Raw genomic sequence first — 23732 nt, 5'->3', positions numbered from 1 at the left:
TTCAGCACCTTTTTTTTAATTTATTCATTTTTTTTTCATTTTTATTCTGACCACAGTAATTTTTCACAGTAATTTTTTAGGTACATAGTGACATTGAATCAGGGGCATTCCCACCACCAATGTTGTCCTCCCTCCACCCCTGCTCCCAACATGCATCCCATAGTCCCCTCCTTTATCCCCCAGGTTGCTAGTATAAGTGGGGACGTCCCCTCTGTGTCTAGCATGTTGTAGATTGGGTGTCGATTCTGTTGTCATTGGCTTTGGATTTGGTATTTAAGTCTAATCATTTTTTTTATTCCTACTTAATGTTTATATGACTGTCTGGTCTTGGTACCCTCCATTATTTCCCCCTCAGTTTGTGAGGCGTAACAAGATGGTTCAAATTATGTGGTTCTGTTTGAAGGAAAGAAAAAATATAAAATGGAGCAAAAAATGGGAGGAGTCCTTCTAGAGGCTATAAATATCAATTTAAGAGAAGAAAGGGAAACAGGAAGAATGATCATTTCCATCTTCACTGTACATCTTAAGTGTAGTTAAGATCTGGCCTCCACTTTTTTGTCATCTTTTTTTTCAGTTCCCTTTTCTGCCCATTATCAGCATGTATCATGAGTTGTATCATGGCTTCATTTAATGTCTGTCTTCCCTATTAAACCAAGAATGCATGGAGATAAACATTGGTAGTCTTATTTCTTGTTGCATTAACAATACCTGGTACTATGTACTAGTCCAAACATCTGCACAATAATTTGACAAAAACCATTGTGTTTAGGTTATTTCAAACATTGAGAAGAAAAGGCAGCGTCTGATAAAAGTCCAAGAGGAGCTGATTTGGTAAGAATATCAGAATACTTTTTGAGAATTTATTTAGAATTAGTTAGCTTTTCACATAGATTCCGTAAAACTTGCTACTGGGGTAGGGACATACTCTTGCTTGTAGTTGCCCCAGGTTTAATTCTCCCCACATTACATAGTCCCCGAGCCAGAAGTAGCCTCCAAGCCCTGAGTGTGGCAAAACAAAACAAAAACTTGCTGTGTTGAATTAAAACTTCAGTTGCTAATTGAAAGCTAAGTTTATAGTGCTGAGTTAAAAAAGCTTTAAGCAGGGCCCAGAGAGATAGCATGGAGGTAAGGCGTTTGCCTTGCATGCAAAAAAACGGTGGTTCAAATCCCAGCATCCCATATGGTCTCCCGAGCCTGCCAGGAGCAATTTCTGGGTGTAGAGCCAGGAATAACTCCTGAGCGCCGCCGGGTGTGACACAAAAACCAAAAAAAAAAGCTTTTATAAGCAAGAGGAGAATATGGTGCTGATATGCTCTTAGCTCAGTGTGGATCTGAGAGGTAGGAAAAACTGGGAACAATGTAAACAGAATCTTGACTAGAGTTTGGATGCAGGTTCAGGCTCTGGCACATACTGGTTGTACAGCCCTCAACAGATTACTTAGCCTTCTGGGGCCTCAGTGGGTACATTTCTAAATGAACAAAATTCCCTATATTATGCAGGGTATTGAGAAATAATTGAGTCAAGTATTCAGCAATTGCTCTAAAGGGACTGACATAAGACAAGTGCAGTATGAAAGTGTCAATAATTTCTGTTAACATTGATGCGGAGGCATTCCTGTGAATTCTTCCTGAGTGTTGAGCCAGGGAAATTTCAGCAGCCTTTTTGAAAGCCTGACCTGTCCCCATGGTTTGGTTTGGAAGATCAGAGCTGGCTGATGAAGTGCACCAAAAAATGCCAGCCAGTTGACCAGATATATCAATATGCTGTCTACACATATCTTGAAGGATCTTTAAGAGCTTGAGAAAGAATATGGCTTTATCAGGGAGAGTGGGGGTGGGAGAGGGAGAGTGAGTGAGTGAGTGAGTGAGTGAGTGAGTGAGTGAGTGAGTGAGTGAGTGAGTGAGTGAGTGAGAGAGTGAGTGAGTTAGCCTGTGATGAATTCTCCATTGTTTTACTTAAAAGTCAACATTTCTGGAGAAATAGCCTACTGGGCTGGCGAGATACTTTGCATGTAGAAACCCACAGTTCAGCCCACTAAAAAAACTAGTTTCCCAAAACTATAGGTGCTATTAAGTGAAGACTTGATGACTCCTAAATTGTGCTGGAGAACCCTTCAATACAGTATCTCAAATCACCGTCCAAATCTGCTGCTTTACCGTCCCTCAGTATATTTACATGCTCAGGCTCATCCACTGTATAAGCTATTACCTTATGTCATTTATGAAGAATGATTTTCTATTTTAGTTTAGAACCACAGTTGAAAAATCTACAAACAAAATATGATGAACTTAAGGAGAGGAAAACTGCCCTTAGTAATGCAACACATTTCATCTCTAATTTAAAACAACTTCAACAAAATTATTTAGATGTTCGAGAGAAAAGACCAGACATAAAGGAAACGGTAAATTCCACTTTTGCCTCCTTTTTTTTTTTATTTTAACTGTATTTCAGAAGTTTGGGGAATAATATAGACACAACATTTCAGAGTATTTCAATAAGTATGGCTATAAAACAATGAAAATTTGTTAGATCACCATTTTTTTTTATCTACTTCAAGTTTATAACCTTTAGAGAAGTGAATTTCAAGGAAAATATACATGTCATATAAACTATGCTTTTATTTTTCTTTAACTGCCATCAAAGTAAGATAGCCTAGACAGGGGCCAGAGAGATAGCATGGAGGTAAGGCGTTTGCCTTTTATGCAGGAGGTCATCGGTTCTAATCCCGGCGTCCCATATGGTCCCCCGTGCCTGCCAGAGCAATTTCTGACCCTGGAGCCAGGAATAACCCCTGAGCACTGCCGGGTGTGACCCAAAAACCAAAAAAAAAAAAAAAAAGATAGTCTAGACATACTTTAAAGAACAACCTTTTATTACATCCCAAATTCAGAACATGTTTTGTATCTGAAAAAATAAGCATTATCAAGATATAATATTTTAAATCAAATATATATAATGGGATGCATGTTGTATATTTTGTGTAGTTTATTTTTGCAATACCCTGCTATTGTTATAAATGCTGATGTTTAGAAATGTTAAAGGTTTTATGTAACATTATATGTAATATATATATATATATTCTTCTTAAGATGCATCTGACCTAGGAATTGTTTACATGCTAGAGGTGACAGAGTATATATTCTTACCAACATCCTGAGCTTTACAAACCGTGTTTTTTATATGGTCAAACAGAAACCCAGCACTAGAGGTTTGCTCTTCCCTCTCCCTTAAGCAGATGTCCACAGGAGCTTAAAAACATAGCAGGCACTGAAATATTTGTTAACTTGAATTCCCTAGCAATATGTGGTGGTAGTTTTCTGCCCAAATGTTATTACTCAGAAAATTACCTTGAAATCATTAAACAATGAAACAATCATGAATTTGGGGGCTAAGTGATAATACAGTAAAGACCCCATGTGACCCCCACCCAGCCCCAGGGGTAAGCCCTCTAGGATGTAGCCTAGAAACAATAAAGAAAATCATGACTTGGATTTTGTCTTCTACTTTTTATTGTTTGTATTCTTTTTCATGAAGAACCTATGACTTAACAACTTTCAGTGACCTAAATAGATTTTTCTTGGTTAGGAGCTTTCCCATGAGATCTATCTGTTCTTAAATTAAATTCTAATATGTTTAAAACAGATAGGAGATCAGACCCCAAGCCCATCCCAGAAATGATTTTCCATTCTAAATAAGTTAGATGCCACAATTCCTTGAAACAACTGGTCTGAGACTGGTTTAGATTGAACTTTGTGACCTTATTATATTCTTTATATTGTGAATGTGTCCTAAGGAAATAAATTAAACTAATTAAGCTTAGTAACCCTACTCTGAATCTATGTTAATGGAAAGCTCTATAAAAATTTGCACTTTGAAATTTAGATTAACAGGTATTTTTCTTCAACAGTATGATTCATCCAGCATTCCAGCTCTACTATTTAAAGCAAGAACCATTTTGGGAGCTGATATCCAGCTGCAAAATATCAACCAGCAATTAGAGACGCTCATTGACCAGGAATGAGCTTATAAAGATTAGTTTCTTGTTCCTACTGAATTCTGAAATGGTACTTTTATTCCTTGGGGAGATATAAAATGGTTCGATGTAAATAAAAGGAACGATGTTTCAGTAGCATCTCTTTGACTATACAGTACTGTCAGTGACAATTTTCCTGGTTAAAACCTGCAAATTTAAGCTTATGTGAACACCAAAGTACACCAAAGCCAATTTTCAATAAAATCTGATTTATTAAATTAATATCACAGCTATTCTTTTAATATTTCATCTTTATCATTTATAGCTTCTATAATTAGTTCATCAGGAATTTCATCCACTCCACTGTTAGAACTGAGAAGACTGACATCTGCAGCCTCAGCTAATTCAACATCTTCAGTAGCTTCCAAAAAATAAGCTTCATCAATACCATTGTCCCAGTCTGCATCAGAAGATACACCTTTTGGTAGATCATGCAGGTTCCTAGTTTCATTTTCCACAACTGCTTCTGTAGTTAAGTCTTCTTCCTTTATAGTTCCAAAAGGACAGTAGGAGAAAAAGTACATAGTCAGATCTGTAGAACTGAAGTTTTGTAAGACTAGTTCATTAGATATTAACGTGCTAGAATTTATCCTTAGTATACTCTGGGAATAGTTTAATTCAAATGTTGGTTCAGACCCCTTGAAGCTCCCTGTGTTACATTGTGCATGTTGGTAACTAGCACTGGAGGAAAATATTAATTGGAGGGAAAGGAAGAGCACTTTAGAGCCCACAGACTTTATTCAACAGGGCAGCAGTGACCTAAAAAGGGGGAAATAGAGACAATGAGGATGTCCAGATATAACCCAAAACAGGAATTCATTAAATCCTCAAAGTATGTGACAGAGATAATAAAAAAAAAAATAGCCTAATACTGGAATTCAGAATGTTATTGGGACAACAAACTAGAGTCCCCTGAAGCTACACTCATAAATGACTTTCAGAATTTAAACTTATTGAAGCAGCATCTTAGCAATCGGTTGATTGTCAACTGTCAAAGTTCAGAAATTGGCTCAGTTTGTCCCCACTAACCCTCAAAAGATAAAAGTTGTAGTTTGGCACTTTTTTTTTTTGTTTTTGTTTTTGTTTTTTGGGCCACACCCGGTGGTTGCTCCTGGCTTGGGGGACCATATGGGACGCCGGGGGGGGGGGGGGGGGGGTCGAACCGCGGTCCTTCCTAGGCTAGCACTGGCAAGTCAGACACCTTACCTCTATTGCCACCGCACCGACCCGAGTTTGGCACTCTTAATACTAGACTTTGGGAGTCTTGTTTCTTTTTGGGTCACACCAGGAGACCCAATGTGGCAGCCTTCTTTTTCACTTTCCTTAAAAGTCTGGTGAGATGGTTAGATCAGCATTTTTCAACCACTGTGCCACAGCACACTAGTATGCTGTGAGATACTGTCTGGTTAACATGCAGCTTTGGCTCACAAATAGACCAATCATTAGATTGTAGCTAATCACTGTAAACACCCAGCTTTCCCTAATCCCTTTACCCTGTCTTCCCTAAACACAGAAGCACGCACCTTGTTTTAACCCCTCCCAAATCCTACCTGATTGGCTGACAGTCCACACCCTTCTCCCCTAATATAAATACCCATTTCCAACCTACAATAAACTGAGTTATTCCACCAAAGTGGCTGGAGGATACTTCTTTGCGTGTACTTTACTTGCCCAGGATCTGACCTCACCAGTGACTTCTACATCTTGGGATCTAACTTCAACAGTGCCATTTACAAGATATGGCCCCAAAACAAGCAAATTTTGAAAAATGCTGGTCTAGGGTTTAAGGCACATGCCTTGCAAGTGGCCAAACCCCTAATTTGATCTTCAGCATCATGAGGTATTACATCACTGATAGCCCATTTATACTGTTAGAACTAGTTAGTACCAGTAATTAAAATTAAACTCTGCACTGACCTCTTTGAAAAGAAACAGGAGAGAAACTTCAGGAGGTAATGGAAAACCTAAATCAGAAAGATAAAATTTATACAACATACATACAAATTTCTATTTACTTTTTGATAAATACACAAAAAAATAAAACTCACAGTCAGATTTGAAGTTTTCTGCTCTACATACAGGATCGTGACATTTTTGATACCAAACTTCATTTTTCAAATCAACCAAAATCCTTGATGTTAAAAAGAAAATTGTTAATACCCAGACAAGATAGAAAACAGAATCATGCTATCTGCAAGAGATACATCCAGAAGTGGAGTTCAGTTAATGGAGGAAAATAGATATACAGCAACCAAAAGCAAAATAAAAAAAATCTGTTGAAAGTTTCTCTAGAAGTTCTAACCTGTAACCAAGTTAGATAGCTTCAAAATATGTAAAACTGGCAACATTTCAAGAATAAATTCCCTATCATAAGTCATGATCTCAACATTTTGAGACATAATTGTGACAATGATCATCAATTCAGTACAGATACAAAAATGTTGAATAACAAAATTAGGATCAGTAAATTGATTACTGATATGTAATAGTTCAGATCATTAGTTCTTTACAAATTACATATAAAACTATGTAAACTGCAAAATTAAATATGAATTTCATCAAATGTAAACTACAATTTACACATACATTGATTATAAAATTTTAGAAGAATACAACCAATATAAAAGCCCAAACCACAAAAATTAAAACATTTTACACCAATGGCCCAAGGAAAAAATCAATAGAATTATAAAGTGCATAGGCTGGGTTTGGGGTTGGCTTTGATAGAGCACCAGGAATATCAACTGTAATGAGACATAAGGGGACTGCCCAATCTGATCTCAAGGTTTAAGAGATGCAGGCTCAAGACATGTCCAATAAGGTCATTCTATTTAGTGACTGTAGAAATGAAGGGGTGCTAGGAGACAGTTCAACAGTTAAAGCGCATGACAGCCTGGGTTTGATACCTAGCACCACCTGGAAGCAGCTGGGGTTCAATCCCCCCCCCCCCATATTATATATGGTCCCCTGAGCCCTGCCAAGAATGATAAGTGCAGAAGTAAGACCTGAGTACTGCAGACCAAATAAAATAAAAGGTACATATTACATGTTTTTATATGTATCTTTAAAAATAAAGTTTCACCAGACAGTTATCTTTTCCTTTGTGTTTTTCTGTTAGATTTGTGTATTGATCAGAATGTTTTTAGTATATGTGCTGCTGAAGCGATCAGAAAGTTTTTAAAGTTCTTTTTAGCTAACTTTTTTTTTTTAATATGGAACACTTCACGAATTTGCGTGTATCCTTGTGCAGGGGCCATGCTAATCTTCTCTGTATCATTCCAATTTTAGTAATGTGTTGCCGAAGAGAGCACCTTTTTAGTTAACTTATTTTACAATAATATAGTTACTCAAAATGTTTTCAAACTTTACAGCAAAATATTCATAATTATTCTTATGTCGGATACATGTTCTATATATGCTTAATATTTAGAACTCTGTTTTGCCACTAAGCCTAAAAGCAAAACTACTAACTAAAAGCAAACTCCTAACTACTGGTTTTCTATTCAATCCCTAAGCAAATCCCTTTACTTGGGGGTGTTGTGAGGAGAAAGTTGGGACAAACACATCCAGTGGTGCTCAGGGGCTACCCCTGGCTCTGTCCTTAGGATTTCTGCCAATGCTAAAGGGACTATATGTGCCTATGGTGTCAAGAATTCAAACCAGGGTCACAGCAACTACCTGAAATATACTTTCTGCACTCTCTCCAATCCCTATTCCTTTACTTTTTTATTTTTATGACTTTTTACCTCATCCTTTTTGCCAAGGAAATTTTATTATTTTTAAATTAATTGTTAGCGAACACACCTGACAGTGCTCAGGTGCCATCCCCAATCTGGAGCCCAATTGAGTGCCAATCCCAGCATTGTTCAGTGAACCATGAAGTGCTGGGGATTGAACCCAGGACCCCATCATGCAAAAGCACGTGGGTTTTGTTTTTTTTTTTGTTTTGCCTTCTGCCAAACCTGAGGAAAACTAAGGCAGGACCTGGTATATAAAGCAAGCATTCAATATTGGTTCTCTTCCAAGGAGGCTTTGCTTAAACATGCTGAGGTAACCTTGACTTCCAACCCTTAACAATGAAGTTTCCTCCTTGCTCAAATCTGCTCAATTTTTATTTCAAGAGCAATGGCAACAGGTAAAGGAGACCAACCTGTTCCCTGTTCACCAGTCTGTGGACAGTCACTTCTCATCACACTCAATCCTGCCTCGCAAAATTATGCTAGTTAGGGGTTACTTTACCAAATAAGATATAAATCTACTGAGTTAACTCTGAAACATGGGATCTTAAGCTGGCACTGTTGACATTCAGACTGGATGCTTTGTTGTGGGATTCATCCTGGTGTAGATTATAGGATGTTTAACAGATCCCTGGTTCTGCTCATTGGCTACTAGTAGCACCTCTTCATCATAGTTACATTGTCACCAGTGCCTCTCAGGTGAGAACCACTGTTCTCTAATGGCTGTATTGTAGGGAAGAAATAGTATTTGTGTTAGATATTTTTGGGGTTATGAAACATGTGTTTATTCATACTTAAACTGTACTTTGTTTGACTCATGCACTTTTTAAAATTCTTGTGGTAGGTTTCTCAGACTTGAAATCTTAAAATATAATAAAGGAGGAAACAAATGATTTCTTACGAAGCTCTAAATGATTTCTAAAATCTCGAGAAAAATCCATTTCTCACTAATCCTAAAGTTTAAAATTTCAGACAAGACTCTATGTATCAAATACTAGAAAGTAAAAACAATTAAAAATTTATCACTTTAGGGCCGGGCGGTGGCGCTGGAGGTAAGGTGCCTGCCTTGCCTGCGCTAGCCTAGGACGGACCGCGGTTCGATCCCCCGGTGTCCCATATGGTCCCCCAAGAAGCCAGGAGCAACTTCTGAGTGCATAGCCAGGAGTAACCCCTGAGCGGCACAGGGTGTGGCCCAAAAACCAAAAAAAAAAAAAAAAAAAAAAAATTTATCACTTTAATGCTGTTGTGTAGTTTGTTAAAAAAATAAAATTGGTTGTATATGTAAAAAAAAAAGATACAAATCTACCTGCGCAAGAAGATACTGAAGTAAAATATAAAGTAAATTTTAACTGAATCATAATTAAGTTTATTGTAAATTTTTGTGTTCTCAACATCATTTAAAAATTATAATCACTTGAAATATGTTGGGAAAGTACACAACTCATTAATAAACATTACTTACATAATATTATTACTCTTGTGGGCTCTGCCAATATTTTCACACCAACGATATTTACAAATATCATAAACAAGTAACTCCTCTGGGAAAAAATAGTTCCAACGCCGAATTCCTACAAGGCAAACAGTGTTTCTAATGAATTACTATTCTATTTCCTAACATTTAATTAAGAATAGGATTATCTTTACCTCCTTTAATGCCATTTTTAGTCACCAAAGAAAGGACAAACTGATCAACTTCAGGGTAAGGTGAACACTGAAAACCTTCTATAGTTCCTACTGCAAAAAAAAAAAAAAAAAAAAAACAAATTAGGAAAAAGCTAAAAGTTGAGTTAAATTTTGACTTAAATTTTTGTTTTGATTTTTAGGCTACATCCAGCTGGGATCACTCCTGACAGGGCTAGGAGACCATCCTGGGTTATTAGGGAACGAACTTTAACAAACTTTGACAAGCTACATGCAAGGTCAAACACACATCTCTCGGGGCCAGAGCTATCTACACAGTAGATAGAACATTTGCCTTGCATGTGGCCGACTCAGGTTTGATTCCCGACATCACATATGATCCCGAGCCTGCCAGGAGTAATTTCTGACACAGAGCCAGGAGTAACCCGAGTGCCACCAGATGTGGCCCAGAAACAAAATTCCCACAAATATCTCAATTATGCCAAATGTTAACTGACTTTCGTAGAAAACACTTCTAATCATTTATGTTGTTTTCTTTAGTCTCATAGAGAAAAGTTCCTTTATCCTTTTATAGTCTAGTTCTATTAGACCTTGGCATTGATACAAGAGCACCTAAAGCTCAGCCCTGATGATGTGTTCATCATAAACTATTTCTCAAAACTTCAACATCAGCCACTCAGACCATGATGGTTCAAGAGCAATGCAAGACCACTCAAGTCCCAATTTAGCACAGATAAAGCATGACAAAACAAACACAGGAAAGTCTGAATACCACTCTCCAGAGATGTTTCCAACTTTTCAACTATAGAACTGTCCATGGCTATTTCCAAATAAAAAGTTAACACACATAAACTTCCTTGGACACTCAAGAGCCCCTCAAGTCTGAAAACTCTAAGAGATTACTCCTGTGAGGCACCACACAGTTCTAGGGTGCACATTCTTGGGACTACCCCAAGAAACTGCATATCCTCCCTACATATCTCCTTCCTGAGTCCAGCTGTACAGCACTGACAAGCCAACTATATCTTGCATCCAGTTTATAAGAGTTTAGAATAATTTTACTGTTATTTAATCTTTAGTGACAAAATAATCTAGTCTTATAATAAAACACATTCACTTATAATAAAATTTTTGGAAAATACATTAAGATACAAATAAAATACAAAGCAATGTCTAAAATAACTTAAACAAGAAAAGAAAGTCCTACATTTAACTTTTGTGATCAAACTGCACATATAACTTAAAACTGATTTTTCTCTAGATATCATAAATTAAAAATTTTCCATTTTAGACGTTCAAATTTATGAAAATAAAAATGGATGTTCCGGAGCCAGAGAGAGAGCATGTAGATAAGGCATTTGCCTTTCATGCAGAAGGACAGTGGTTCAAATCCCAGCATCCCATATGGTCCCCCATACCTGTCAGAGGCGATTTCTGAGCATAGAGCCAGGAGTAACCCCTGAGCACTGCTGGGTGTGACCCAAAAACCAAAAAAAAAAAAAAAAAAAGGATGTTCCATATGACCCAGATAGACCAGTGTTAGTCATTTAACCAAAGAAAATAAAAACGCTAATTTTAAAATCTATTTCCATCCTTTCCTTCATTGCAGTATTATTCACAACAGCCAAAACGTGGCATTTATCTAAGAGCCCATCAACATATGACTAGATAAAGCAGCTGTGCTTTATCTATACTTTTTTTTTTTTTTTTTTTTGGTTTTTGGGTCACACCCGGCGGTGCTCAGGGGTTACTCCTGGCTGTCTGCTCAGAAATAGCTCCTGGCAGGCACGGGGGACCATATGGGACATCAGGATTCGAACCAACCACCTTTGGTCCTGGATCGGCTGCTTGCAAGGCAAACGCCGCTGTGCTATCTCTCTGGGCCCGCTTTATCTATACTAAACTGAATACTCTGCTATGAAAAATTATGAAATTGGGGCTGGAGCAATAGCACAGTGGTAGGGCGTTTGCCTTGCAGCTGATCCAGGATGGATCTGGGTTTGTTCCCGGCGTCCCATATGGCCCACCAAGCCAGGAGCAATTTCTGAGCGCATAGCCAGGAGTAACCCCTCAGTGTCACCGGATGTGGCCCCAAATCAAACAAACCAAAAAAAAAAAAAAAGTAAACCCTAGAAACATCATAACATTACAAAGCAATGATAAGCTAATGAAAAGAATTGCTTTTTTCAAATGATTCACTTGAATATGTATCTTAAAAATGGAAAAACTAAACAGTATTATATTAACAGCTATAAGTACTTCTTAACATATAACCGATTAATTGCATTTTATGTTACATTTAGAGCATAGTTTTTCACTATTATAATATTAATGTATTTTTAGGATGTTTTCTGGAAAAGATATTAGGAAAAACATTCTGCTCAGTATATTAATGAAGAACATAAATATTTCATGAAAGACTGTGTACCCAGTTAAAGAATGGGGAATACTTCCCTATATTGAAATATAGGGAAAGCTCTGCTAAGTGAAATAAGAAATTATTAATGGGGCCATAGAGATAGCACAGCGGTAGGGCTTTTGCCTTGCACGTGGCCAACCCAGGAGACTGGTACGATTCCCAGCATTGCATATGGTCCCCCTACCCTGCCAGGAGCGATTTCTGGTCAGAGCCAGCAGTAACCCCTGAGCACCACCAGGTGTGACCCAAAACAAAAACAAAAAGAAATTATTAGTGGTCACCATGTTTGATTGTGGACAATGGGTTACATTAACAATGGGTTATTTTTTTATTTGTTTGTTTTTGTTTTGATGCCATACCCGCAGCACTCAGGAGTTATTCCTGGCTCTGTGTTCAAAAACCACACCTAGCAGGTTAAGGATACCATAAAGAATTCCAGGATAGAACATGGGTCAGCTGCATAAAAGGCAAATACCCTACTCACTGTACTTGAGCCCTGTTTTTTTATTTTAATGTGCTTATCTTTTGCCATTCACATTAGTTTTGGTTGCCTTTTTAAACACCACAAAAAAGTAATTAATAAACTTGAAGAAATAACTTTTTATACTTTTTTATTTTGGATAGAAACTTAGTAGTTTAAAAGAGTAAGTAGATGTGAATATTTAAGATTAAAGATTCTTGGAGACCAGAGTGATAATACAGACCCAGGAGTAAGCCCTGAGTACTGCCAGGTGGCCACCAAAAAAGAGAGAGAGAGAGAGAGAGAGAGAGAGAGAGAGAGAGAGAGAGAGAGAGAGAGAGAGAGAGAGAGAGAGAGAGAGAGATAGTATAGTTGGTAATGTGCTTTCCTCACTCAGCCAACCCAGGTTCAATCCCTAGTAGCATATATCATCCCCAAGCCCCACCAAGAGTGGTCCCTGATCACCCAGCCCCAAGCATAGCTGAATATTGGCCCCCCTAAAAAAAGAAGTTTAAAAAACATAAATTCTGGGACTGGAGAGATAGCATTGAGGTAAGGCGTTTGCCTTTCATGCAGGAGGTCATCAATTCGAATCCCAGTGTCCCATATGGTCCCCCGTGCCTGCCAGGAGCAATTTCTGAGCTTGGAGCCAGGAATAACCCCTGAGCACTGCTGGGTGTGACTCAAAAACCACAAAAAAAAAAAAAAAAACATAAATTCTGAGGCAAAATAGTTAGTTTTATACCCTTTCATTTTCATAACAACTTGTGTCATTAGGGGTGTGCAATAGTACAGCAAGTAGGGCATTTGCCTTGCATAAAGCCAATCCTGGTTCAATCCCTGGCATTCTATATGCCACTCCCTCCCAGAACCACCAAAAGTAATTCCTGAACACAGAGCCAGGTGTGGCCCAACAAAAAAAAAAGTTTTTTTTGTTTTAGCAAATTACCTGAAGTTCTGGTACTACTGAAATACTCCACTCCTTTTTGTTTATTCTGACATGATGCTTCACATGTAAGAATTCGTAAAGTATCTGAGAATCTGAAGAGAGCATGCACAAAAACAAAGTAACAAATTAGAATTATAGACTTGACTACAGAAAGGAAACTGAATTTCAAACAGTTCCATATTAAGATCCTTTGCTCAAAGCTAAGAGTTCTCATTTGGAAAGTAGTTTGTTTGCCAATAGGTGAAAAGGGTAAGGCCAGGTGAGGACTTTCCTCAGAAACAGAGCACCCACTCCCACATAGGTGGCCTTGGTTCAGGCCCCAGCACCAAAAAACAGCAAAACTGAATAGCAGGATGATTATTAAAACATTGTCTTCAACTATACAGATATACAGAAGACCTGAGAACTAAAGCTGTAAATACAGTATCTGAATTATTACAAAATGACTTTTTTTTTTTTTTTTTTTTGGTTTCTGGCTCACACCCTGTGGCTCTCAGAGGTTACTCCTGGCTCTGCACTCAGAAATCGCTCCTGACAGGCCCCAGGGACCTTATGGGATGCCGGAAATCGAACCAAAGTCCATCCAGGGTTGGCTGCATGCAAGGCAAACGCCCTACTGCTATGCTATAGTTCTAGCCCCTAAAACAATGACTTTTAAACTAATTAAGGGGGCTGGAGAGATAGCATTGAGGTAAGATGTTTGCCGTGCATGCAGGAGGACAGTAGTTTGAATCCCGGCATCCTATGGTCTCCCGAGCCTGCCAGGAGCTATTTCTGAGCTTAGAACCAGGAGGAACCCCTGAGTGCCAATGGGTGTGACCCAAAAACCAAAAAATAAAATAAAAAATAAATAAACTAAAGAAGGGGCCGGGGATTAAAGATAAAAGTGGGTTAAATTAAACTAAAAAATAGGGGAAATCAAAAAGCATGATGCTTTGGGCCGGAGCTTTGGCACAAGCGGTAGGGCATTTGCCTTGCATATGCTAATCTAGGACGGACCACAGTTTGATCCCAGGAGTTGCATATGGTCCCCCAAGCCAGGAGCGATTTCTGAGCAGATAGACAGGAGTAACCCCTAAGCATCACCGGGTATGGCAAAAAAGAAAGCATGATGCTTCTGAATCTTCTCAGGTAGACTGGACTGGGCAGCCCACTCTGGAATTTTCAGAATGGGGGCTGGCTGATTCACCTTTCTGCATAAAGGCACAGCAGCCTACAGCCACACTTGACAACCTCTTATATAGAAACAGCTCAACTCCACAACTGAACGCCAACCAAGCCACGAAATCATTCCAGTTCTACAGTTCCTGGACGTGTTCACTTGACACTGCAAATTTTAGTAGTGTCAACCCAGAAGGATCACAGCAAATTTGATGGGAAAGTTGCGTAGAAGAGCATCAAATTCTAGAATCTAAACAATAACACAGATGGCTCAACTAGCACTAGTAGATCCTCAAGACAATGACTTTAGTAACACCATTGAGAGAGAGAGATCAAAGATCACAAACTGACTTTTATTGATAAAAGTTCTGGTCATTTTATTTGCCTTTGTGTTATAACAACCAATATAAATTTCTTATGTCCTGCAAGGGGACATTTTGGGGTAGCAGTTAGTAAACTGAGGACATGGTGGAGGGCAGGTCACAATGGTGGTAGGATAGGTATTTGAACATTTAATGCCTGAAACAACTGTATTGTGAATAACTAAATCCTGGTGTTATAATTTATATTTTTTAAGGAAAAAACTAAAAAATATTTAGGAAACAAAAAAATATTCCTTATTCAGGAACAAAAATACCTGTTTACACAGATACTAAAAAGACAATGAAGGTAACCATACTTAGTAAAAAGAATTCTCCAGTTCTGTGAAAATCATATTGAAACTACAAAAAAAAAAAATTCAATTTGATACACAGAAGACCACACACCCAACTGTGTTTTCTCATGTATGATAGAATGATTTTTTTTTCTCAGTTTTGGGACAGCGCTCAGGGGTTACTCCTGGCTCTGTGCTCAGAAATCACTCCTGGCAGGCTCAGGGGACCATATAGGATGCTGGGGACCAAACCAGGGTCCACCCCAGGTCAGCCACATGCAAGGCAAACACCCTACTGCTATGCTATTACTCCGGCCCCAGAATAATCTTATTCTAGTATCAACTATAGTGATATTGAGAGGCTAATAAATTTTACACAATACTACTTCTAGAATCTCAGGAACTACTACTAATAACTAACATATACTAAGCAGAAACTATGTGCTAAGCACTGTCTTCTTACCCAGAACCAGAACAATCATATAGTGAGTAGGGTATTAGCCTTACATGTGGACAACCTGGGTTTGATCCCCACCATTCCATATGTTCCCATAAGCCTGGCCAACAGTGATCTGTGAACATACAGCCTGGAGTAAAACCCACCTGAATTCCGTCCCTGGCATCCCATATGGTCTCCCAAGCACTGCCAGGAATGATCCCTGAGCACAGAGTGAGAAGTAACCCCTGAGCATCTCTGAGTGTGGCCCAAAAACAACAAACAAAAGTTTTAATAAAAATATCTTACCTCACTCAAAAATATTTTACATAATCATATTTTGAACTATACAATTATACAATAGCATTAAGATGCTTCATAAATAAGCATGAATAACACAATGGCTTAATTCTGAGACTATGTACCTGACATTGCTGACCAATGAGGAGAGAAAATATTGATTTTCATCAGAAATATTTTTCTGCTGTTTAGGAAAATATTTGTTATCTTCAGCAATTTCCAAAGCCACTCGTTTTCCTATTTTTGATGATTTGTAAAGCCGAAAGTTTCTATTTCTTGTATAAACCCCTGCACCAAAATTAATTTTAAAAATAATTACATTTTCAGTGATTAGTCTTAGAATAAGCAAATGATAATTTTTGCATAATATAATACACAATTACTTTCTATATATAGTTGCAATAAAAACAACATATATGGGCAGAAGAAACAGTACAGCAGGTGGGATGCTTGCTTTACAAGTGACCCAGATTAGAACCCCAGCGTCTCATATGGTCCTCAAATACAGCCAGGAATAATTCCTGAGTGCAGATCCAGAAGCAACTCCTGAGAACCCCTGGGTGTAGCTCAAAAATATCCTGGCAGGCTCAGGGAGTCAACTGTATGGGATTCCATGGACCAAATCTGGACTGGCCATTTGCAAGAGAAAAGCCCTCTCTACTGGATTATCACTCTAGCCCCTTACCTAGTTTATTGCATACTATTTTCAACTAGAAGAATGTTCTAATAAAACATTCCAAAGAATGCCTTACTACTCATAAGTCTCCATACCAAAACCTATATACTTGTTTTACTGACTATTTGACTTCCAAATTCTAGCATTTGCTTGTCAGGATGCTAGAGATAAGAAAGCAGCATCCCTTCCACATTCTTAGTCTGTTAATCTAGTCTATGGTTTAACCCTCATTCCCACAGCCATTAACTAAGTTTTCTGAACTGCTCTAACCATCAAATAGTAAAGTTCCTAGGGCCTACCTAGAAAGTTTTCTCGAGCTCTGCAGGGAATCCTGCTTGTCTCCCAACACCTAAGTTCATGACTGTATTTTGTCAGTGACTTCACTGACTCTGGAGCACTAGGGGTGACAAGAATCTTATCACAGAATAAGTGGGCACTAGCTGATCTACCCAGTACACAAGGACAATCTGGTAGAAAGCAGAAAATTCTACTTACCTAGGTCAACAAAAAGATGCTTTTCTCCTAGGTCATTCTTTACAACTAAAAATGAAAGATCGGAACTGCTTTGCTCAGCCGACCCCAGCATCTCCAATTTCTCTGAACTTGATGCAAACCCCTCTCCCCTGTTCTTATATGGGGACATGTTGCTTAAGGAAAGTCCTTGCTTAACTGGTGCCTCAGAAAAATGTAAACATTCATGGTTTGTTGTCTCTTGGATTCTATCACCATCTTCACTGTCAATTAACTGAAAAGCAGGATGCAAAATTTTTCTCACAAAATTACCTAAGAAAAAAATATTATTTACCTTATTCTTTTTTTCATAGACTATAACTTAAGATCTAGTCAAAACACTACACATGAAAATTTTGCACAGGAAGGCTCTATTTATTACATTTATGGTTTGAAAAATGATTTATTTCAAATTGTACCATGTCTCCTGTGTTGCTTCCTTCCTCTTGTGCAATCTTACCCTGTTTCCATTTCTGCTGCTGAAAAACTTAGCGTTCCTTGTAAACAAATCATTTTAGACAGGAATGTAAAGCTTTAGAACATGTTGCATTGTTAATATACCAACTGAGTAGCATTTATCTTCATAATATTACATACACAAGGACCAGAGAAATAGTACAGCAGGTAAGCCCTTGCATGCAGCAACCCAGGTTCGATCCCTGGCAAAACATATGGTTCTCTGAGTACAAAGTCAAGAATAAACCCTGAGCTTAGCCAGATATGACCCTGAGCCAATAATAAGAACCCCTGACCCAAATAATTTTAAATAAATTAAAAGTTAATCCACAGAAAAACCAAGAGAACTGCTGCTATACTCTCATTTGAGTTGTACAGTAGAAAATTTCCCAGATGCCTTCATCTACTACCATTTTCCTTATGAACCCTGACATTTGAGCCAGGGAGATGGCTCAAAGTGCTGGGTGCAAACTTGGAATGCATGAGTCCTAGAATCAAACCTTGCTATTTATTGCACAGTCTCTCAAACATGGCTAGGTAAAACCCCAAAACAAAAGAGCCCCTTACATTCACAGGGCCCTCAACATTCATACATTCCCAAGCTGGAATTTCCCACCTCTCCCTATAACTGACAACAGATGAGTCCCTGTCTTACAACTAACATCCACACTAAAACAATTAAATACATGTAGTATGTTTTAGCATTTTTTTCTAGAGTCTGAATATTAGAAATTCTGTTTTTAGCAAAAAATGTTGTTAAAACTATCTGGAACTTTTTTGTATGTTTTGTTTCGTTCTGTTTTTGTACCACAGTTGGCAGCGCTCAGGGGTTATTCCTGGCTCTGCACTCTCAGAAATCGCCCCTGGCAGGCTCAGTGAAACATTATGGGTTGCCGGGGATTGAACCTGGGTCTGTCCAGGGTCGACTGCGTACAAGACAAATGCCCTACTGCTGTGCTATCGCTCCAGCCCCACAATCTGGAACTTCTTTAACTTTTTATATTTATTTATACCATAAAATCAAGTAATAATTTTGTTATGTTGTGTGATATATAAAATTAATAAACATGCTATAAGAAACTTTAATCTCTAAAATTGATAGTTTACAGCTGTCAATTTATTTACCAGATTAAACCCTAAGCTCCAAATTCAAAATTATTTTTTCTAAGGCCATGTGCTGATTACATAATCAATATACAAAAGATGTTTCCTTTTTATAAATAAAAAAAACATTACCATTACTACTGTATGTAAGTTTAATGAGGGTTGTATTAGACCTCTATAATGAAAATTACAAAGCACTATTTAAAGACATTAAAAGGTAGAACAAGAGTTACAGAGATAACACAGCAGGTAGCATACATGCCTTGCTTGTAGTCAACCAGGGTTCAATTACTGGCATTCCATATGGTACCTCAAACTCCACTAGGAGTGATTCCTGAGTACTGTTAGGTGCTCAAAAATAAATAAATAAATAAATAAAAATAGGTAGAAAAGAATGCATTATGCGATAGGAAGAATTAATATAAATGTCCACTTTACAAAAGGAGTATATTGATTTATGTAATCCCAAGGAAAATTCCAATGGAATTTTTTTTATTTGTTTGTTTTGTTTTGGGATCATACCCAGTGGTGTTCAGGAGTTATTCCTGACGTTACTAAGGAATCACTCCTGGCAGCCTCGGGATGATATAGGACACTGAGGATCAAACCTGGGTTGGTTTTGTGTGAGATTAGTACCTTACCCTCTGTATTATTTCTCTGGCCCTATCAATGGTATTTTAAAAAGAACAAAAGTTTTAATGAAATCACAAAAAAATAAGAAATTACTTTCTTTTTGCCTTATCTTTTCTTTTTTTTGATTTTTTTAATATATATATAAAATCCTTCACCAGTGCAACATTCCCATGACCAGTATCCCAAGTGTCCTTTCTCCCCACCCCACACAGGCCTGTACTCTAGACAGGCTTTCTACTATGAAATTACTATGGCAATACTGAGAGGGAAAAAATGAGAATGAGGCATCATATTAATAGACCAGATTATGTTACAAACAACTAATCAAAACTATGGTTCTGAAGAAAACTATAAATATGTGCCAATGGTGAACTAACTGATAATTTAGAAATAATATCACCATTTAATTTATGAAAATAATATTCTTCAAATAAATAAATGGACAGCACAGCAGGTAGAGCATTTACCTTGCATGAGGGTATCCCAGTTTCAATTCCTGGCATCTGTATGGTCCCACAAGCTTGCCAGAAATCATTTCTGAGCACAGAGCCAGGAATAACCCCTGAACACTGCAGGGTGTTCCCCCCACCAAAAAAGGGAAGGGCTGGATATGTCATCATGAGATATTCACTTATGCAGTAGAAAGGACAGCACCGTCGCTCAGAACATCTGCCTTCTGAGCTAGATATTCAGACAACCCAGTTGCAAGTTCAATCCCTGATGCACTACAATGGCCGAGCATGATCCTGGCAATACTACACTTTAGGTCTGGCAGCTGTTTGTGATCCCCAGTGCGACCATCCATTTCCAGTCGCACCACAACCAGGTACCATATGTGTGTGTATCACATTTAAGGGTGTGGCCCCCTGTGAGCACAACTAAAAGGTACAACACTGAACAAGCACAACTAAAATGTATATGTATACCAGCCATGCATGAGATCCCCACAGACGTCACAACAATTAAATAAAGGTGGTCAAATTAATAAAATAAAAATTTTAAAGATATACACTAATAGAAGCAAATTGAAGGGAAATGTGAATTATTCTATATTCTCAGCGTCTTTTTCTTTCTTTTTTTTTTCCTGTGTGCCTGGGCCATCAGCAGTGCTCAGGGGTTACTCTTGGCTGTGAGGGCAGAACTTACTCCTGGCAGGCTCAGGGACCATATGGGATGCCGGGGATCACACCTGAGTCAGCTGCGTGCAAGAAAAATGCCCTCCCTACTATGCTAGCGCTCCAGTACTATTCTCAGCATCTTTGAGCCTACCACAATCATCACTTTAAAGAAAAAAGTCTCACACTTTCATGTCCAAGTTATAGGCTGAATTATTTTACTCATACTGGCCACCTTGCTCAATAAACAAGTCATAAACTCATCTCTCCTGTTTTTTTTTTTTTTTTTTTGAGGTCCCCCCAAAAAATAGATTTGAGTTCAGTGGTGTTCAGAAGCCATGCTCTCTGTTTTCAGGAGTGAGCCCTGGTGGTGTTCAAGGGGACCATATTGGTGCCAGAGATGAAACTGGCTTCAGCCACATGCAAGGCAAGAGCCTTACCTCCTGCACTCTCCAGACTTCCTCCATACTCTTCTTTATGCTTTTCTAACAATAAGGCCATTTTTACCCTTAGTTTTAACAAAATCTGATTAAATCCCATCTGCTCTGAAAACTGTCTAGCAAACATAGCAGAAAATAGTAAAAATAGGAGAAAATGCTAATTAACTGACAAAATTCTCTTCTTCCCTAGGAACAAATCTCAATGTTTAGCCTTGTTGCTGAGACACAGCAAACTAGAGGGCCGCAGAGGAATCAAAGTAATACATACCTGCATACATACCTCCCTCCACATGCTGGCAGTAGACTCTACTTAATAGCCACCCAATCAACAGATATTTACTAAATGCCTGATTGCATTTATTACTGCTGCTGCTGTTACAATTTTGTTGCTAAAGATAACCTTTAAAAATAAAACATGAACCAAAAAAAAAGTAAGGGGCCTGGAGAGATAGCACAGAGGTGTTTGCCTTGCAAGCAGCCGATCCAGGACCAAAGGTGGTTGGTTCGAATCCCGGTGCCCCATATGGTCCCCCGTGCCTGCCAGGAGCTATTTCTGAGCAGACAGCCAGGAGTAAGCCCTGAGCACCGCCGGGTGTGACCCAAAAACCAAAAAAAAAAATAAATAAATAAAACATGAGTAACATCATAAAGAATAAGGACAATCAGTGCTGGGTCAGAGAGCTACCACAGTGGTAGGGCGTTTGCCTTGAAAGCAACTGATCCAGGACAAACGTGGTTCGAATCTCAGCATCCCATATGGTCCCCCATGTCTGCCAGAAGCGATTTCTGAGCAGAGCCAGGAGTAACCTCTGAGCACCACTGGATGTGACACCCCCCCCCCAAAAAAAAAAAGAACAACCAGTGCTTCTGCACAGCGGCAGGGTGTTTGCTTTGCATACAGCCGATCTAGGACAGATGGTGGTTCAAATCCCAGCATTCCATATGGTCCCCCATGCCTGCCAGGAGCGACTTCTGAGCGCAGAACCAGGAGTAACTCCTGAGCACTACCCACACACGGAAGGAAGGAAGGAAGGAAGGAAGGAAGGAAGGAAGGAAGGAAGGAGGGAGGGAGGGAGGGAGGGAGGGAGGGAGGGAGGGAGGGAGGGAGGAAGGAAGGAAGGGAGGAAGGGAGGAAGGAAGGAAGGAAGGAAGGAAGGAAGGAAGGAAGGAAGGAAGGAAGGAAGGAAGGAAGGAAGGAAGGAAGGAAGGAAGGAAGGAAGGAAGGAAGGAAGGAAGGAAGGAAGGAAGGAAGGGAAGAGGGAGGGAAGGAAGGAAGGAAGGAAGGAAGGAAGGAAGGAAGGAAGGAAGGAAGGAAGGAAGGAAGGAAGGAGGAAGGAAGGAAGGGAAGAGGGAGGGAAGGAAGGAAGGAAGGAAGGAAGGAAGGAAGGAAGGAAGGAAGGAAGGAAGGAAGGAAGGAAGGAAGGAAGGAGGGAGGAAGGAGGAGGGAGGGAGGGAGGAGGAAGGAAGGAAGGAAGGAAGGAAGGAAGGAAGGAAGGGAGGGAGGGAGGGAGGGAGGAAGGAAGGAAGGAAGGAAGGAAGGAAGGAAGGGAAGAGGGAGGGAGGGAAGGAGGGAGGAGGGGGAGAGAGAGAGAGAAAGGAAGGAAGGAAGGAAGGAAGGAAGGAAGGAAGGAAGGAAGGAAGGAAGGAAGGAAGGGAAGAAGGGAGGGAGGGAGGGAAGGAGGGAGGGAAGGAGGGAGGGAAGGAGGGAGGGAGGGGAGAGAGAGAAAGGAAGGAAGGAAGGAAGGGAGGGAGGGAGGGAGAAGGGAGGGAGGGAGGGAGGGAGGGAGAAGGGAGGGAGGGAGGGAGGGAAGGAGGGAGGGAGGGAGGGGGAGAGAGAAAGAAAGAAAGAAAGAAAGAAAGAAAGAAAGAAAGAAAGAAAGAAAGAAAGAAAGAAAGAAAGAAAGAAAGAAAGAAAGAAAGAAAGAAAGAAAGAAAGAAAGAAAGAAAGAAAGAAAGAAAGAAAGAAAGAAAGAAAGAAAGAAAGAAAGAAGAAAGAAAGAAAGAAAGAAAGAAAGAAGAAAGAAAGAAAGAAAGAAAGAAAGAAAGAAAGAGAGAGAGAAAGAGAGAAAGAGAGAAAGAAAGAAAGAAAGAGAAAGAGAGAGAGAGAAAGAGAGAAAGAGAAAGAAAGAAAGAAAGAAAGAAAGAAAGAAAGAAAGAAAGAAAGAAAGAAAGAAAGAAAGAAAGAAAGAAAGAAAGAAAGAAAGAAAGAAAGAAAGAAAGAAAGAAAGAAAGAAAGAAAGAAAGAAAGAAAGAAAGAAAGAAAGAAAGAAAGAAAGAAAGAAGAAAGAAAGAAATGTGCATTGGTGAAGGATGTTAAACATTGTATAACTGGAACTCAATCATGAACAACTTTGTAACTGTGAATCTCATGATGGTTCAATTAAGAAATTTATTTATAAATAAAAACATTTTTAAAAGGGAGCCAGAGCAAAGCAGATAGGGCAATTGCTTTGAATGTGGCTGATCTGGGTTTGATCCCCAGACATCCCATATGGTCCACCAAGCTTGCAAGGAATGATATCTGAGCACAGAGGCAGGAATAAACCTTGAGTGCCTCTGAGTGTGGTTCAAAAAACAAACAAAAATTGTAATGAAATAAATAAAATAATAAGAAATGGTCTTTTGCACCAAAGAAACATTAATTAGAACAGAAAATAACAAACAAAAAAAACCAGAAAATTACTTTCAGAAGTGGTGAACATATTGGCACAATAGACAGTGTGCATTCTACAATCCAGAGGAAATAATATCCTAACCTTTAGTATTACTTTCTCTCTCTCTTTTATTTTCGGGGGGGGGGGCACACCCGGTGACATTCAGGGGTTATTCCTGGCTCTACACTCAAGAAATCGCTCCTGGCTTGGGGGACCATATAGGACGCTGAGAATCAAACCAAGGTCTGTCCGTTCTGGGTCAGCCCTGCTTGCAAGGCAAACCCTCTACAGCTGTGCTATCGCTCCATCCCATGGTATTAGTTTTTCACATGATATTCATTAGCTACAC

General features: G+C 39.0%; 1 protein-coding gene and 1 non-coding gene across 2 annotated transcripts in view; both read right to left on the bottom strand.

The window, feature by feature from the left end:
* Positions 1-4264: 4264 nt before the first annotated feature.
* Positions 4265-23732, bottom strand: part of PRIMPOL (primase and DNA directed polymerase) — a 35733-nt gene continuing 16265 nt past the window's right edge. Inside the window, exons 5-12 of the mRNA XM_049772684.1 lie at positions 16967-17254; positions 15921-16083; positions 13244-13335; positions 9419-9508; positions 9234-9342; positions 6083-6165; positions 5952-5998; positions 4265-4519 (exon numbers count right to left, since the gene is read on the bottom strand). Coding sequence (XP_049628641.1) covers positions 4265-4519; positions 5952-5998; positions 6083-6165; positions 9234-9342; positions 9419-9508; positions 13244-13335; positions 15921-16083; positions 16967-17254 — 1127 coding nt within the window. The remainder of the gene's footprint in view (positions 4520-5951; positions 5999-6082; positions 6166-9233; positions 9343-9418; positions 9509-13243; positions 13336-15920; positions 16084-16966; positions 17255-23732) is intronic.
* LOC126007466 (U6 spliceosomal RNA) lies at positions 7241-7344 on the bottom strand. Its single transcript, XR_007495035.1, has one exon. It is a non-coding gene; the product is annotated as a U6 spliceosomal RNA (small nuclear RNA).

This window comes from Suncus etruscus, chromosome 4, assembly GCF_024139225.1.
Source record: "Suncus etruscus isolate mSunEtr1 chromosome 4, mSunEtr1.pri.cur, whole genome shotgun sequence".
NCBI classification, from domain to species: domain Eukaryota; kingdom Metazoa; phylum Chordata; class Mammalia; order Eulipotyphla; family Soricidae; genus Suncus; species Suncus etruscus.
The sequence above is the reverse complement of the archived record's forward strand: the minus strand, read 5'-3'. Positions and strand labels throughout refer to the sequence as shown.